At 40.6% G+C, this 17731-nt stretch overlaps 1 protein-coding gene across 3 annotated transcripts in view; it reads left to right on the forward strand.

Moving 5' to 3' along the window:
* Positions 1 to 17731, forward strand: part of slc2a9l2 (solute carrier family 2 member 9, like 2) — a 110347-nt gene that overhangs the window by 26605 nt on the left and 66011 nt on the right. For all 3 annotated transcript variants that reach the window (XM_035151784.1, XM_035151781.1, XM_047339358.1), the window contains 2 exons: positions 8329 to 8461; positions 16347 to 16528. In XM_035151784.1, the coding sequence (XP_035007675.1) occupies positions 8329 to 8461; positions 16347 to 16528 (315 nt within the window). The remainder of the gene's footprint in view (positions 1 to 8328; positions 8462 to 16346; positions 16529 to 17731) is intronic.

Genomic DNA, 17731 nt, shown 5'->3' on the forward strand with positions numbered 1-17731 from the left:
GTCAGTAAATTTAGGGTGTCAGATGACCTTCAACTGCCCTGATTCTAAAACAAGTGGAAGATATCGAAAATAAATAAAGCATAAAACATAATTTCCTTAGGGATGTTTTGATAGATTTTGACACTAAATTAAGTATTTTTTTAAAGTTGGTCTAACGTAGCTTCGGATTGGACAAGTTAATCACAGCACACTGAAACACCCAATAATATTATAAAAATAGTCAAGTAGTATACTCCGCCAAGGCCAAAGAGTCCCCTTATGAAACCACATTCAAATTCACTAGATCACGATTTTTATTTGGATCTGCATCAAATTTCACACATATCAGTCCCCAAAAACATGCCTCATCGAGATCAATGAGTTATTTTCTGAGAAATAAACGAAAATGTGGAAACAGCCGATCTCACTGGTACAGAAAGTGAAAAAAATCCGATCCACTCCAAAATGTAGTGGGTTCTTCCTTGGATCATTCCCCACTCCTCCACAAAACTTCATGATATTTAAGAAAGATCATTGAGTTTAAGAGAACAGAGTCTCTTCACACTGAGTCTAGAGCTCCTCTTGACTGCACTCGTGAATGAGGTGAGAGTGATTCATGAACGTGTGCCGCTGCATCAACCACAGCAACAGCTGTTTCTTCATCAGACTATAAGTTGGCACTCGAGTGTGCAGCGTCTGGGTTTGTCTGTATAATTGTTTGCACATCATAAAATCCTTCACAGCCAGAGACAATTTGCCTACATCCACATCCTGTTTTGTTTGAGCTCATCCTTTGTGCTGTAACATATTGAATGTGCGGAGCACAGCACATTCCCAGCGGTGCTTTTACTTTCATCCCAACCATGATGATGTAAGCACAGCAAACGTATGTCTGAGCCAGTGAATTTTTTGATTAAACTCATATTTTTCATAATTTCCATAGGCCAATGCATTTTCTGCATGACGAATCAGGCATTGTAGTATAATAAATCTGTTTTCTGTTTGCTACTCTGTCTTTTTCTTTTCTTTGAATCTAATTCAGCGGAAAAGGACAAATATTGATGCATTTCTTTGCCCTTTTTCTGCCTGCGAGGGAAATCTTGCATTTTCTGGAGATAGATGATGTTTTTATGTCTTTGTCAATACCAGATGCATCAGGTAGAGTGGCAGATGAGCGGGGAGATGCATGGGTCAAGTGGTAAAAGTTAACATGTTTCCAAACCGCAATTTATTCTGCCTTGAATCGATGTGTGTTTTCCCTTTTGACCATATGCCTTGAATTGCGAATCCCCTCGTCCTTCCTGTTATTTTTCAGAGTATTTTCCTATTTTCTTCCACTGTCACTTTGCCCTGACATTTACACATGGGCATATAGTGCTTGAGTGCTGAGCGGATACTCATTTTTAATTTATGAGTATTGGTTAGTCCCATCCATCATTTCGATCTGCTCACCACCTTTATAAATATCATATGGAGTTGTATGTCTTCATGCAGCCACTGTGGAAGACAGTAAAGTAATGAATGTATTCCTATCATGTCTGTGACACTCTGTCCTTGCCATTTGACAAGAGCGTCACAGCCATATGTGACATATCTGATGATAATGCCACCATGGTCTCCGCTGTCTCAAACAGGTTTCCTGTCAGCGGAGGCCTCTGTCAATGGGGGCCAGTTTAAGACGTCACTTGTTGTGGGCTGTGAAATGGTGATAAAGCTTTGACAAATGATAATTACTGTAACCTTCTTGCTTAGCCACTGACCTTGTCCCAATAGGGCAAACATGTTTTTTCGACATCACAGCAGGAGCAGGCTTTTAGCCGCTCTGTCACTGAACTCCCCCGAGTCCCTGAACTCATCGGCATGCCTCAAACGCAGCTCACACCAGCAAGGTTACATTCAGTGGACGTAATGGGCCCTTATCTATACTCTATATCCTCCAGCACGTCCAACTATATGGCTTCAGAGGGTTGTGTAAATGGACCACAAAAAACCCTTGTGGTTTGTTGTATGTACGATTGGTCACTATAGTGCCATTCATTTTTAATGTCATATACTGTGGTGTCACATCTTAGTAATGTGGTGGTTTGAATGACTGATATTAGTCGTGTGTGTGTGCGTGCGCGCGTTACATGTTGTAGGGACCTAAATCTTTTAACACAGTCACATTGTGGGGACTTCTCGGCCTGTTGGGGACCCAAATCCCATCACGTAAATCATTACATTTTAATATCAAGACAGGTTTGGTGTGTGTGTGCTTATAGTTTTGTGCTATTTAACAGTACTATATACTGTACAGTGCATTCAAACACCAGAAACATAAGTACACACAAGTAGTTAATAATAAAATATGTATTGATATCATTTACTTGCATACTTTGTATACAGTTGCTGTGATTGAGTATGTGAGTTCTAACTGACTTGAAACAAATAACTCCATGAAAAACTGCCATCAAATTTCCTCTAAGTTAATACTCCGTGTCGGCCCTTCCTGTAAAGTGTCTATCCCACTCTACCACTTCACCCGAAATAGTTTTAGGCATGCTCCTTTAATTTAAGAATGGGACCTGCACACACATCTGCAAGAGCCAGCTGTCAAAGTGCTCTTCAGCCAAAGTACGAGGAAAATGGGCTCAGAGAGAAGGTGACATTCATTACAAACAGCTCCTGGCAGAGGGATGATGGGCTTTTCTTCTGATCCTGCCAGATTCCAAAGGCGGCCGTTCTGATGTGAGGTTTTTACCAACAAGCTTTTCAGTTTGTGGGCATTTAACATGATACTTTATCATCCCTCACGTAATTGCTCGACCAATGGGACATGACTGGAAACAAAGTGGAAAACACGCAGTTAGTAAAATGCTGTGTGGGGGACCTTTTTAACTGGTTTTAGTTGCCTCTTGTGTCACTGTATTGATACAAAGTGTTTTTATTTCCACATTACTTTACAGAGAACTTTCATAAAAAACAGGGTAATGCAGCAGTTTCTTTCTGTATTTCACCCTGATTCAACCGTCACTATAATGAAGTGTGTGGCACCAAATTAAACCCGATTGCCCGGTGTGGAAAATACAATTATGCAATTAGCAGTTTCTGCCTGAATCAAACTCAATAAAGATTAGTACAAATGAGTTAATTTCTCACCTGGGTAATGATCTGGCTAACTTAAGTAATTAAAACGGATCTAAAACAAATATTATCTTGTATAATTGGATTAATTTAGGATGCAATTCCCCTGAAGTTTCCATTACCGCTTATAGACAGCTAACCTGTGTTTTAAATATACATTACTTATTAACCTGTCTTGATAAAGCTTTCAGTTAAGTTTGGATAATAAAATGTCAGTGTAGTCAACCTAGCAACCTGCATTATATTTTAACTGGGGATTTCATAGAGGTAATAAATTGATTTCCTCTAACATCTGTATAGTGTAGACCACAGAAATCGGCGCTCAGAGCATGAAATCGATTCTTTGTCTGTTGCAGCATCCTGTCAGAGATCCAATGCAATCGCCCACTGTCATCTCCCACTGAGATAAGACGACCCACAACTCTGTATTAGTGAGACCTCTGGGTTTTGCAGTACGCTTACATTCACACAACTCACACAGGGTTTACACAAAGGATCATAGGAAAGAGTGAGCTGTTACCAATCTAGACTAGCTTGTTTTATCAGTGAGAATGGCATATATTTTTAGTACTTCAAGTAGGGCTGTGAATGTTACTGCATCATCGCGGTCATGGGATGCCTACCGCGGGATTGAGCTCATTACCGTCATCACCGCAGGTGGTACCGAGCCGTCGTAGTGGGGTGGGAGGTGTACCAAACCCTGGGCAGATACCCAGGGAGCCATACACAGCTCCACTGCCTCAGGCAGAGCACACAGAGCCGGGGGATGGACACAGGGACCACGGATATAGCGCCACTGCCTGGGCCAGAGTGCGCACAGCCTGGGCACAGCGCCACCTCGCGCGGGACAGACACCCAGGGAGCCTTACACAGCTCCACTAAGTCCACTTACAGTCTTCATTTGGGCTCTTTTCATACATGTTTGGACCGTGAAAAAATTATTTTTAGAGATTTTACAGGCTCTGTCAGTAAGTTCCTGCTCCTCTGTCTCTCTATCTCTCTAGCACTGTGCACTGTCAACTGAACCGAGCCAAACTAAGAGCGCCTCCCAGTTTACACATGTGTCTGATGATACTGTATGTGTGTGTCTGGATGACTCAGTGTGTCCCTTATCTACTCACCACTATGCCGATAGAGTGGTGGGTGGATTGTTTGAGTCCACAATTCCCTTTAGGAGTATCGGGTGTAAACAGTGTTGCAGCAGAATCCAATACACTTAAACCAACTAATGACCCCTTCTTCTGACGTAATAAAACAAAAGAAGAAACACAACATGCCTCCATACTGCTCGTGTGGTTTCAATTCAATTGTATTGGATTCTGCTGCAACGCTCTTTACCCCTGAAACTCCTAAAGTGTTTCGTGGACTCTGGTGAGTGAATAATGAGTGAATTTTCATTTCTGGGTGAACTATCCCTTTAAACTTAAAAAAATTCACAGCTCAGGCTAAATAAGTTTGAATCGTTTCAGAAAAGTGAATTGCATAATTTAAAAGGTTTTTCATGATACAAATGAAATCTCAGAGTAAAGGTTAGGCAGCTGAATTCCCGACAGACTTTTTATGAGTTGAGAGCTGACATTTTCTCTCTAAAGGACACCTCCTCCCCCAGTCTCTGCACAACTACAAATATGCCCGTCCCACTTGCGCAAGAGCAATCTGGAAGCGTAGGCGTGCTAAAACAGAGCTGAACTGTATTCCCATTATCTTTCTAAAGGGGAAAGGTTCATACGTAATGAGGTATACGTTGACATGATGTTAATCTTTTTGTAGTGTGTACTCAACGGGAGTGAGGCTCACTATTAGTCATGACTGTGTGATGTCAGACCAGTGTCTTTGGCCTTAGTCTGTACTGGCTGTGTTTGTCTCTTTCTTTCTTAAATGTAATAATAAGCCTGTTATGTTGGTGTGTTTTCTTTTGGACAGAGAACACAACCCTGTGATAATGTCAGTATGATGGGCACTGCATTAGTTCCTAAAATGATGGTCCTCCAAATCTTTAAAGGCTCAGTGTGGAGGGTTTAGTGGCATCTAACAGTGGGCTTTGCTAATTTGAACCCACTGAGTATCCCTCCCCTCACCCTCAACCTACAGTGACCTTACCTGAAGTAACTTATAAACACAAAAGGCCCATTTTTAAACCCAATGTGTGGTTTGTCCATCATAGGTTTCTGTAGAAAGATGACGGTGCACCATGCTGGTCTCATCAGGAGAGGACCCAATGCAAATGTAATGGACTCCCTCTAAGCTAACTAAAACATGACTCTTAGTTTTAGGTGATTATACACTAATGAAAGAACAACAACTGATATTATATTCCATTTCTATCATTACAACAAATCAAATCCCGCACACTGCATCCTTAGCAGAAACTGTCTCCTACCAATTATAGACTGGTGGGATGATCTACTATAAGTAATTAAATGTGTAATGCACTGGAGGAACAGACTTTGGTGCCCCAGCGGGACGTAGAACATTATGGAGGCAGTCCTATGAATTAGGTGCTTTGCCCTGGAGCCTTGACACTGGTGGTGGTGATGCGAATTGAGTTGTGACGTCGGATGAAGGCTTCTGATTGGATGGTTGAAGGAAGATGAGCAGGTATCCAGAGTTGAGGTGGTGCAGGAGGGAGGTGGGTTGCTCATTGAGCACCATACTGAACTGACAACCGACTGACAGGAGGGAGAGAGCACATTTTAATCTCTGACGCTTACAGGTGATTGGCTCAAGGTGGTGATTGGATGAAAAGAGCTTGGTGAGCTGGTGGAGCTTAAAGATAACAGAAACTGTGCAGGTGAGGTAGGAGGCAAGTGCAAGTAAACAGTCTTGCCTGGCTTCATTTGTTCATGTTGACGGACTCTACTGAACAAGCAGCATTTTCGTTGAAAAGATAAAAGTTAAATCTCCTGCATCAATTCAGTTTCAAAAGAATGGATTTTTGTTTATATCCAATGCAAAGTTCTTGTTGTTTTTGGGGGATATTAAGTTTGTTGTCCCATGTATAGTTTGTTTGATCTGGTCCATATCTGTTGAGTTTGTAAACTGACTGCCTTTTGTAATTTCTTTGGACATTTGCATGAGAAACTGTTACAGATATTATCAAATTATTTAAATGTGAAGACTTTATGACAAATGTCGATTGACAGAGATTGAAGCTAACAATTCTACTTCAGTATGTATGTATATGAGCATCAACTTTCTCTAATAATCTTAATATTGACAAGTCCATCTCTTAAGTGTGGGGATCAAAATGTTTCATTACTTTGACATTTATCTGGGATGGTCAGGTATGACAACTCATTGAAATTAGCTCAGTACCTTGACAACTTTGACATTGAAGAAAATTGCGGTGGCCCGGAGAGCTCAACGCACTGCAACTTAAGAAAACACATGCAAGTAGACAAAACACAAGCAAAGCAACAACACAACACATTACAGAAACGCGCTGCAATTACAGAAAACGACAACGGAAGTGTTTCCAGGGGACAACTAAAAGTAATGGACACGTCCGGTTGTTTAATTGTGTGTATTTCGTATTTTTGAATTGGCAATTTTTAAATACCCAAGATATTCGAGTTTCTGTGAATTAACACATTCGAGACATTTTGAGTATAAAGCTGCTAAGCTGCAGTTTCTAGGAATCATATTTTAAAATCCAAGGTTATCTTGATTGACTCAGTTGCTCTTTGCTTCTGCTGGCTCGGTTTTGCAAAGCAGGCAACTGAAAACACCATGTTTTATGCCAGCGTCCATAAATCTTCAGGATTTGATACATATTTGGTCCTTCGGGCGTATTATGAAGAAATTACTGTGTAATGGAACTGAAGCAACCTGGATGACTACCAGCATACCTACAGCTGCCCTCATGTTCATCTAATTGTCTTGTCTGCCTCCATGCAGCAGACATTCACTGTGGAATATAATTGGGATGTACAAAGAAAGGCTGCAGTGTCAGTTTTTGACTTGATCACATGTAAAAATAGGAATGACCTTGACCAAAGTCAATCAGAAGACTTGGGGGAGATGGCATTTAAAAAATCTCTGTGAGACCCTGCAATAAAAATATTGTAAGTAAAGGAGAGTTACCCAACAAGAATTATGATTTCCTTTTTGCATCGGTGTTTGTTGGATTGCTGGCAGGATTACGCAAAAACTATATTACCACAAAAAGGGTTGGAAGGATGCGGTATGGGTGAGGAAAGAACACAGATCAGGAGGCAGGACATTGTTTTCACTTCCTTCATCATTGTGAGATAGAGCTTTTGCAACATTTTCATTAATTTCTCAGAATTATGTGTGACAGATCCAAATAAAATCTGTATCTCGTGGATTTAAACGTGATTTCATACGGGTGTAGGCTTTTTTCAGCCGCTGTATGGTAACAAATGAGGCTAGAAACCTGTAAACACCACCAATGTTTAGCTGGGAATCATAATGTGGCCTCAGCGACAAAGCTTGTTTTATTGTCAGGGGACTGTTGGGCCTGGCAGAGGTATGCGCTCTACTGAAAACCACAAAAAGGTCAATCTCTCTATTTCAGTTGGATTGTTCGTTTTAAATTGCTTGACTTATTCACAGGACACCATACTGTCATTTCTTATTTAACACTGTCTTTATAAATCCGAAAACCCATTTGCAACATCAAGAAGCATTTAGCTCAAAGAGACATTTCAGTCTTTCTTACTTTCACTTTCTTAGCGATGCCATAAGCCTGTAACCTTTATTCTACAAGCACAGCAATACATTATGTTGCATTTTAATGATAATCATCACTGCTGGCAGAAATTCTTAAATAAGGGAAGCTACAGCCACTTATTCCATGAAGTGTTATATAGCCAGAGGTCCTGCAACAGGGGCCACAAGCTGAGAGGGGGCCCCTGAGAAGAGGGCTAGAACAGTTTTGTGAGAACCCCTTTAAGTTCTATGATTGGCTTTATTTATATACAGAAGCCTGCATGGTCAAAAACCTCTAATGAGGCCCCATACCACAAGCTTTTACCAAAAGCTTAATAATTTCAAAGGTTTGCTTGAATATCAGAATGTCTATCAAGTGTCGTGTTTCTTGGGGAGGGTTGTTTAGTCTATTTTAACGTAGGGCCTCCTGGGGCCAGCAAAGTCCCTTGAAATGCTTCTATATATAACTTCTGTCCAACTTCTCTGTACTGCATGCTGTAGCTCTTCACGTCTGAAGCTTTGATTTATTTCTCTCTGTCAATGTTTTGTCTACAGGAGTCCAGGTGGATCTATCTGTTTTCCTTCCTGGCGTGTCCGGCATTGCTGCAGCTGTGTGTGCTGCCCTTCCTTCCCGAGAGTCCTCGCTACTTGCTGCTGGAGAGGAGGGATGAGGCTGGAGCAGAGAAAGGTATTACACACTGCTACACACTACATCTGCAGAATACAAAAAGGCAGCCACACGAGGCTTTGTCTCAAATGCATCAGTGCTTGTTTTAAGAGCAACGATCCCATCCACACACTCCTGGAGCTTGAAAAAATATTATATAGGGAGAGAGTGTCGCTGTACTATAGCGATGAAATGGTATGAACATTTTGTATCACGGTTATACTGACCGAAAAAAGTTTAGGATAAACAGGGAGTCTCTTCATCTCCAACAGTGAAGTTAAAACACCACGTCTCCTGTCTGCAGGAGTTTGTGTGTGTCGCAAATTGACGGTCACATTTATTTAGTTATTAATCGATGGTGTCGGATCATGAATACGGATCGTTCTGGGCACTTTAACCCTGATGTCCTGGCTGTGGGCATCACTTTGTTAATTTCTTGCCACTGTAATATCATTATGGTATTACTATACCAGCATAATGAACGGCCTTGTTGTTCAAACATTATATTGTATTATATTGACTACAAATAATCCTGTTGACCGCATCTGCTTCTTTTTCTTCTTCTGTTGTTTAATGCTGTCTTAACTTCCTGCAATTGGTCTGAAAGTCAGAGCCACCCCCCCCCCCCAAAAAAATGTTCACACTGCAAATGATCCAAACCAGGGTTTGTCTTATCCAGACTGAGACCACCTCCTTTGGTGGAACTTGTTCTGAAATTTGTCTTTTATCTTAATAATCGAGTAAGTAAAACAGTTTTTGTTAATCTGATGGGAACAACAGGTACCAGTATCCACTTATGAGCCTGTTTTTTAAAAATATTTGTTAACACTTTTGAAAGCGACTCCTTAAAAGCACTATATAAATACAAAACCATTTACCATTAAAAATATGCTAAATGAGCTATTAGCAGTTCCTGTTTGCAGTGTACCAATGGATGGTCGTACAAGGGTCAGTGGATTACTTTGATACTGAAGAAAGCTCTATTTGTAAGGGATGTGCTTGCATGTGTTTCATGTCTGTGTGATTTATATTTGACCACAGTATGACTCCAAGAAGGACGGAGGAGCCAAAACTGTTTTTTCTGACTCCTTTTAACACTCGCAGCTCCCAGCGAACGCAGGCTTTATTAGAGTAACCACAGTGGGATCCTGTCAACTGTTTACATGCTCTGACATAAGAGGAAACAGCACGGGGTAGCGGCAAAGCTCAAAGTGCATGTGTTAACGAAGCATGTAGAAAACTATGATGTCAGCTTCGACTTTGATCAGCTTTGTCTCTGGAGCGTTTAGAGCTCTTTGAAGTTCAGGTCCATACATTATAAATGGCTACTCTGGGGGACTGGTTGTTTGTGTTCTTTCCAAAAAGAAATATCCTGTTTGTCCAGAGATCAAAGTTCAGTGAGGTCTCATTGCCAGAGGACTTTGATTCATAATTTTAACAAATAGTCTTGATGCTTTGGTTTGCCTCACTACTTTTTGTAAATGTATGTAAATGCATTCAAAACACAATATACATGTAATGTGATATAATATAATGTAAAACAGGCCTGTCAAGAATCAAGCTGTGTGAACAGAGGGAGAAGACGTTCAATGTCTCCAATTTCATGCATTTAATCTATTTAATGAAATTGCCACTCCTAGTGCAAGTGTGACATCAGGACATCTCGGTGACATCTGTTCACCTGTTTCATTCATTTGACAATAACCTTTTAACAAAACCCGATACATATAACAACACATCATGAATAACACATTATTCTTGCACCACAGGTGTCTCTTTTTGGGGATTGCTTTGAAGCACTTAAGGGAATGTCCATATAGATGACAGCAGGAAACTGTCCAAAAACTGTGTCCTATTGATGCAGAGGAACAGAAATTGATCAACGAAGTTCTTTTCATGAAAGAGCTTATGTGTCAGAAACAGACAAAAGAGCTCTGGACGGGTACTGACCAGTTAAAAGCTTTTTCTGGGCAAGAAATAATGTTTTGTAAATCGTGAAACATGTTTTCATTTAATCTGGCAAGACATCCTCACTATGTACAATAGATCTGGTGCCAAATGAAAAACATCAGAAGACAGATTGCTCAGAGCACATAAGAGGAATCATCTTTTCATTTGATCTAAAATCTGCAAACATTAAATCATTTACCATGATATCTCATTAACTTTGTACTGTATTAACATGTGATCTGTATCTGGATAGGGATCAACGCATATTAATACAAGGTGTAAATGCAGGAAGCATTGAGACAGGAGTGTGATCTGATTGGTCTGACTATCTGGAGGTGGCTGTTAGATTGATAGAGCGGTAAATTGAGTAATTAATCCTTACGTTAATGAATATACATTAATAGTAAAGTGTTAATCTTACAAGGTTACTTACTACTGTTTAATAACACAAGAAATGCAGCTCTATGTGCTTCACAATGAAGAAATGACATGCAGAGTGCTTCACATGAAAATAGAAGGGATTCAAAAAGTTAGTTTATATAACACAAGATTGAAAATAAACCCATTAAAAATAATATTAAGATAAAAAATAAAGAGGAAAATGTAAATACATATCATTTATAAGCTAAAATGAAGATAAAACCCACTCAAGCAAACTAGAAATTAGAGGGACCAACCAATTTTAGGACTATGAATGACATGGGTCAAAGAGGACAATAACTGAGACCTTATTTTCATCAGTGTAGCCCGGAGAAGTCTGATTATTTTAGAGGACGACGACTTTAAGTGCTGTGGTAGATTCTAAAGTGTGACTGAAATTCCTTCAGGATATAAGCTGTGTCCAAAATCAGGCTCCTTCAAATGGGGCAGACAAATGTGTCCTACCATCCCAAAGGGGTCCTCCAACCTACCCCAGCATTCGTTCATATGCTGGCGGTCGAGATGCAGTAAGTGCGGCAGCTTAATGTAGCTAACGTTGAAACAATAAGCGCAGGACAATTCAGATGGGCCTTGCATTCCAGACTGAGTCGTCTGAAGGATGCAGCCCTTAATGGGTTCCAGCTTTAAATAAGGACTTTACCATGGAAGCATCTGGCGAGATGCCTGTCTGAAGAGATGCATTTATAAACTTCAGGACATGATTTTATTCGCTGCTTAAAAAATGCTGCAGGATCAGTAAATGAACTGGAGGAGATGCACTCAGTGAGAGTCTTGTAAAACTCAGTTAATGTAATACAGGTGAATATCTCCATGGTTACATCTTTCTTACAGAGTGTATTGAGGTTGTGTGTTTACATCAACAGTAATACTGGCTCGAATTGGAGAACAATGTGGGTTTGTCTCATTAAATCCATTTAGGAAAAGTGTGATACTTGGATTATGACGAATATCTGAAATACAGTCCCTTTTTGAAATGGATTGTAACTTTGTGCAGTTGATCTTTTAGCTCGGTTTCTCTTCTTGCCACCTGTCTTTTGTTTATATTCACAAATAAACATTCCAGGTTTCAACAGACAATTTCAACCGGGATAATGTTTGTTTTTTGTCACAGATGACAAACAAAGAAGTGAGCAAGTATAGAACACATTAAATCGAGCAACAATAAAAGTCATGATGGTGGGAGGTAAAACAGGTTTGTAAACGCATCCAATTATCTTTAAAGGTTATGCTGAACTCGGATTCTATTTAACCGCTGCTGCTGTACTGTGTTGATAGAGTCGTGTTCCCGTCTGGTGCTTTATACGAGCATAGGACGACTGGTGACGAGTGTGTGTGTGTGGTTGAAGGACATGTTGCCCAAACTTCCTGTCACTTCCTCCCTGTGACGTTTTGCTGGCACAGGTCGGAGCAGCGCCGCAGATCCATGTCGCTGGCTTGTGTTACAAAACTGCAGTTGGGGAATTTGGAACAACACACATTTCGACGGGGGGCCCTGCCCACAGTGTGCAACACATCTCGTCTGTTGCCACAGCAGTCCTGCCCTACATTTAAAGGCTACAGAGGTTTAAGACAATGTCCTAGTCGAGGACAGATTGGTGTTGCTCTTCTCATAAATTCAAGCAAAAGTCTCTCCATATTAACCCTCTAGCGCAGGCCATTTCCAAACCTCTTGAAATATTGACCTATTAGCACCAGTATTAGGTATCAGCTTTTTATTCCCACAGTAATGTTGTAGAATCCGGCCCTGTCCACACTAAAACTGAGATTTTTACAAACACCCAACATGTGTTCATGTAAAACGGAGCGTTTGGGAAACGGTGACCTCACAGCTTACCTCACACATCCACTGTTGTCTTTTGTGAGGAGCAAGCTCCAGTAACAACAACAATGGAGGCTCTATATTGGTTGACAGTGATGTTTTAGTTTGTAATGTGGTCGTTTCAGTGGTAGATATGTTTCCCATTCTTCTCAGGGTGCAAGCTGGCCTGCGTTTTCGATGTGTCGTGATGGGTGGACTAAGGGAGACCTTCAATGGGTTGCCTCCATGGGGCCAACAGCACCGTCGCACATGCAACCATTTTCTCAAACACTAATATCATGTCACATCACTTACATTGACCGCCACAGTATGACTTTGGATTAAAGCAGGTTTCCATATTTTCTGTCAGCAGGGGAAGGCAGTGGAGTGCACTTTGACACGAGCTAATCAATGTAACAATAACTTAGAAGTAAGACCTCACGGAGGGTATTTAATCCAGGGGTTTTAATCCACTGTGTCATCACTGGCACAAAGTGCGTGTGCAGGCCTGAAATTCCTTTTAGGAAGGAAAACACAACACTTGTGTCTACTTCTCGACAACAGTGAGTGGTACTTGTTTCGCACACTTGATGCCATTTTACCTTCCAGAATTTATGTAACCTCCAAACTGCATAATAGTCTGATACTCTGCAATTCAATGACCACCAAAAATGCAAAATATATGTAAAAAATGTGACTCCTGCCTTGGCTGTACTCGCTCAATGTTGAGGAAAAAAGTGAAAGAAACATTGGCATTGAACACTGACACTTTTTTCCCCGGAAACAATCCAGAAGATTTATGTTTTACCAGATGTGTTTTCAAAAGGTTGAGGACTAAGTTGATTTTGCAAATGCACGTCGGTTGGTTACTTACTTTTCATTGTTGACATTAACCATAGATGGGTGGCACAGTGGTTAGCACTGTCGCCTCAGCGAGAAGGTTCACATTGGTCTGGCTCTCTCTGGGTTGAGTTTGACTGTTCTCCCTGTGATTTTTGGAGGTTTTTTTCACGTTTGTTTTCTCTGGGTACTCCAGCTTCTTCCCACAGTTAAAAAACATGCAGATCGGGGGTTAGGTTGATTGGGGACTCTACAGGTATCAATGTGAGTGTGAATGGTTATTTGTCTCTGTATGTCGACCTATCCACGTTGTACCCCACCTCTCGCCCAATGTCAACTGCTGGGATTGGCTCCAGCTCCTCCTGTGACCCTCAAAGGATAAGCTGTCTAGATAATGAAAGGATGGAATTACCATAGTTTAACAAGCTTATAAATGAGTGCTTGTTTTAGTGGAACACTGCTAAAGCAGCAAAACACAAGATACAAGTTATCATCTGTGTGCAAGAAAACTAGATTCTGAAGAAACGGGCTACATTTTGAGGAGGCTCAAGAAAAATCTTTTGCAAAGATGTCCGATGATAGATGGCTGAATTTCTAATTGCATTTCAGCCTTGAACAACTTGATGAGCCTCAATTGTCTTTACTAGAATGAGCTAATTAAGACATATACATTATTACAGCAGTCAGATCAAAAACCTTGAAGTACAACAGAAGTCTACAGGAGGGAGCAGATAACAGTCTGGGTCACTACAAGTCATGTCAAGATTGTTAGACTGTCAAGGTGCATCTCGTCCCAATGCCAGGTGGCGACTCAGAGCACAAAACATAAAACGGCTTAATCCAATGCATTCCATTTCAAGGTTCTTTACATAAAGTATTAAAAGGTATCAAAAGTTGTCCAAGTCACAAGTTTTCTGACAACACTGTAAGTGTGCGATCGTAACCAGCAGCCAGAGACTCCTCTTAGAGACTTTTTATTTTCAAAGCCAAAATCTGAAGGCACTGCCTGCAGGCTCCACCGTTATTTGCTTCCTAATACTTGAATTATATTTGAGACTGTGGGTAAAACATCTGTTACATCAATCAATTTTTATTTTTAGTAGAATTTCATCTATCTCACGTATTTAAAACATTAAAAACCTGTCTGTTTTATTGTAGTATGAACAGCTGTGTTTGTACCCACACACTAAACCCCCACACACACACACATTCCACAGGCCAAATGCTGCATCACGCAACCATCTCTGGTCCAGAATTTAGTTTGTCGCATAACTAAAAAGAGGAGAATGGTTGGACTAAGACCAAAGCACACTGCATTGCCAAAAGAGCCTTTAAAAATAGATTTAGCATCTGCGTCTTTCAACTCGGTCTTTATCAGGGCATGTAACAACAAGTGGCCGCTCACAGGTAACACTGGGGTCAGCTGTGAGACAGAGTCAAGAAAGTGGGCGTGTACATAATTTATGTCAGTTCAAACAAAGCATCAATATCTTACAGGTTGGCAAATTCATCACAGACAATCCATAACATCAGGTATTCACAAAGCGTTTAGTTTGGAGTTTCCTGTCTCCTGTGCCACAACGCTTGGCACTGTCCGCCACACAGCTCCCACAACACGACGACCTGCTTTCACTGTCCCCTCTGTGTGCTCACATGTGCTTTTCTCGGTCATGTCCTCAACCCGTACCCACACTCGACTTCCCATAAGACCAGGGATTCAACCTTTACAGGAGACGAGATTAAAGTGAGAGGAGAAGTGTCTTTGCACCAACATATTTCCTCCAGCACTTTCAAGTCCATGTTCAAACAGCGTTTAACAGGCCAGGCCACAGACGATAGCAAGAAAGCTGGTTACCTGTTCACACAAACATCCTAGCTGTGTGCATTTAGATGAGAGAAGAATATATTAGTCAAATGCTTGTGGCTATTGTTCTTACATTAGTTATGAGATATAATAACAACTGCAGTAACTTGTTGCAGTAGAGCAGAGTTCAAATTTTAACTGAGGTTTTCTGGTAAAACAAATCATGTTGATCCCAAACTGCATAAGAACAGAAAATACAGATTCCTGAAATGTATTTGTCACAAAAACAAAGGTCCAGTCTTCGTCTGCATCAAGCTACAGGGACTACGATATAATTAAAACATTTGTCGTCCTGATATCCCCCGTGTTGGCAAAGAGAGGGTTGTGTAACGTCTGCACTGCACTGAAATGTAATATTGTGCTGATGAATGACGTTTCCCCAACGGAAACATTTAGAGTGAAACACGAGTGGGCTAGAATGTGGCACTTATATTCACATTCATTGTTCTCATAGAAACGCATTGTGTGTGCACAGAAGGATCACTTTCTCTTTCCACATTGAACATTCGAAGAGTTGATATTTTGAAAACCTTACCTGTGAGGAGCTCGACTAGTTAAATGAATTAGCCTTGAATAATAACAAATGCTGATTGACTCAGATGTGGTTATAGTGGAAACACAAATGGGGACATTATGAAGAGTCAATTCAGACCATAAAGTGCATCAATAGACAAAAGCTGTGCAAAAATCTGATTCTATGTAAGGAAGAGCTACTTTTAATAGGTCTTCCAGTTTGCATACAAATTAGATCATTCCCATAAAATTTATAATAATCCATCTCTAATATGTTTTGTTCAATTTATTCTCAGTGAGTGTTAAGGTTTTTGAGAAATTGATCAATTTATGATGTCGTATATATAGTTTTTAATTATGTTGATGTTTTTAACCCCGCGTGTGTGTGTGTGTGTGTGTGTGTGTGTGTGTGTGTGTGTGTGTGTGTGTGTGTGTGTGTGTGTGTGTGTGTGTGTGTGTGTGTGTGTGTGTGTGTGTGTGTGTGTGTGTGTGTGTGTCAGCCTTCCAGAGGTTTTTGGGGAAGAAGGATGTGTCCCAGGAGCTTGACGAGGTGCGAGCGGAGGCTCAGGGCACCCTGCACACCGTCTCTGTGTTACATATGCTGAAGACCCCAACTGTTCGCTGGCAGCTCATCACCATCATCATCACCATGGCCTGCTATCAGCTCTGTGGCCTCAACACTGTAAGCTGCAGCTCCCAGCTCTCTTTTCTCTCCGATTTTTCATTGTAAATCTCTTCTTCGTGCCATCTGACCGGAAACTGCATGAAACTAATCTAACCTAAAAGTATCTTTTAAGTAAAAATTGTATGAATTAATTAAAGTTCCTTTGTCAACACAATTGGTAGTTGAAACATGAAAGGTTATGGTAAACAGGAAAGGTTCTGGCAGGAGAAAAGCCCCTTTTGAAAATGTCAGGACTTCTGGGCATGTCTGACAGCAGCTCATGAGACTACAAAAAAAGTCCTAATCCTACTGATTGAGTTGAAGCCTCCCTTGTCTGGAATCATAAATATCAAAAATGTTCGATCAATCATGTTTGATATTTACAACAGCAACCTGCAATAGCAAATGAGAGTGGGCTGACTGGGAAGTGTTACAAATACGATTTTGCGTCATACAACTGCGACTAAGAGTTATTATTATGGTTTCTGTGAGATTTCAAGCTTCTGGAATCGCCCTGTGTGGTCTTACTTTCAAATCATCTAGTGAGTGTGTTGTGCCGATTATACGATTGACATCTGTTAAATCTGTCTTTTATTGAGACATAGCTGGAGTTTTTCCTGTAGCCAACATGAAACATGACCCTATTTCCCTGGTAAAGCTGCACAAACAAATGAGTATTTCAGTTCCATTTTTAAATCTTTAGAAATTTATGGTAAAAGCATAATCATTTCTAAATCTTGAAATGATCATCTGGGCAGGCGGTTAACTGCTGAGCTGCTGGGGTGTGCTGTCTTATCACAGTCCTGTCAGTGACAAACAAATCAATACCATCACATCCCTGTCTGTCGGTGGACCAGGTGTGGCAACATACTACAAACAGTGGCCCTCTGGGTCTGTGCACGCACAGGTGTGACCCCAATACTTGTGCTCTCGGATACTAAGAGGAAGGTTATATTCTGCATCAGTCCATTTCATCTGCTTTTTTTAATGAAAACTAAAAAAAAGTAATTAATCATGAAAGCTTTTGTAACCAGTCTCTTGCAACAGTAAGAGTGAACTTGTCTTGCTTTGTTTGTGTTCAACACTTCTGCGTATGACTCACAGTGACAAATCCCTGTGAGTCATATAGATAGAATATATATATATATATATAATCAAGACCAATAAAAGTGAGATGTGGTGTATTTCCTCACATATATGGTACTATATATATATATATAT

This window comes from Hippoglossus stenolepis, chromosome 3 (assembly GCF_022539355.2).
Source record: "Hippoglossus stenolepis isolate QCI-W04-F060 chromosome 3, HSTE1.2, whole genome shotgun sequence".
In the NCBI taxonomy this organism is placed as follows: Eukaryota; Metazoa; Chordata; class Actinopteri; order Pleuronectiformes; family Pleuronectidae; genus Hippoglossus; species Hippoglossus stenolepis.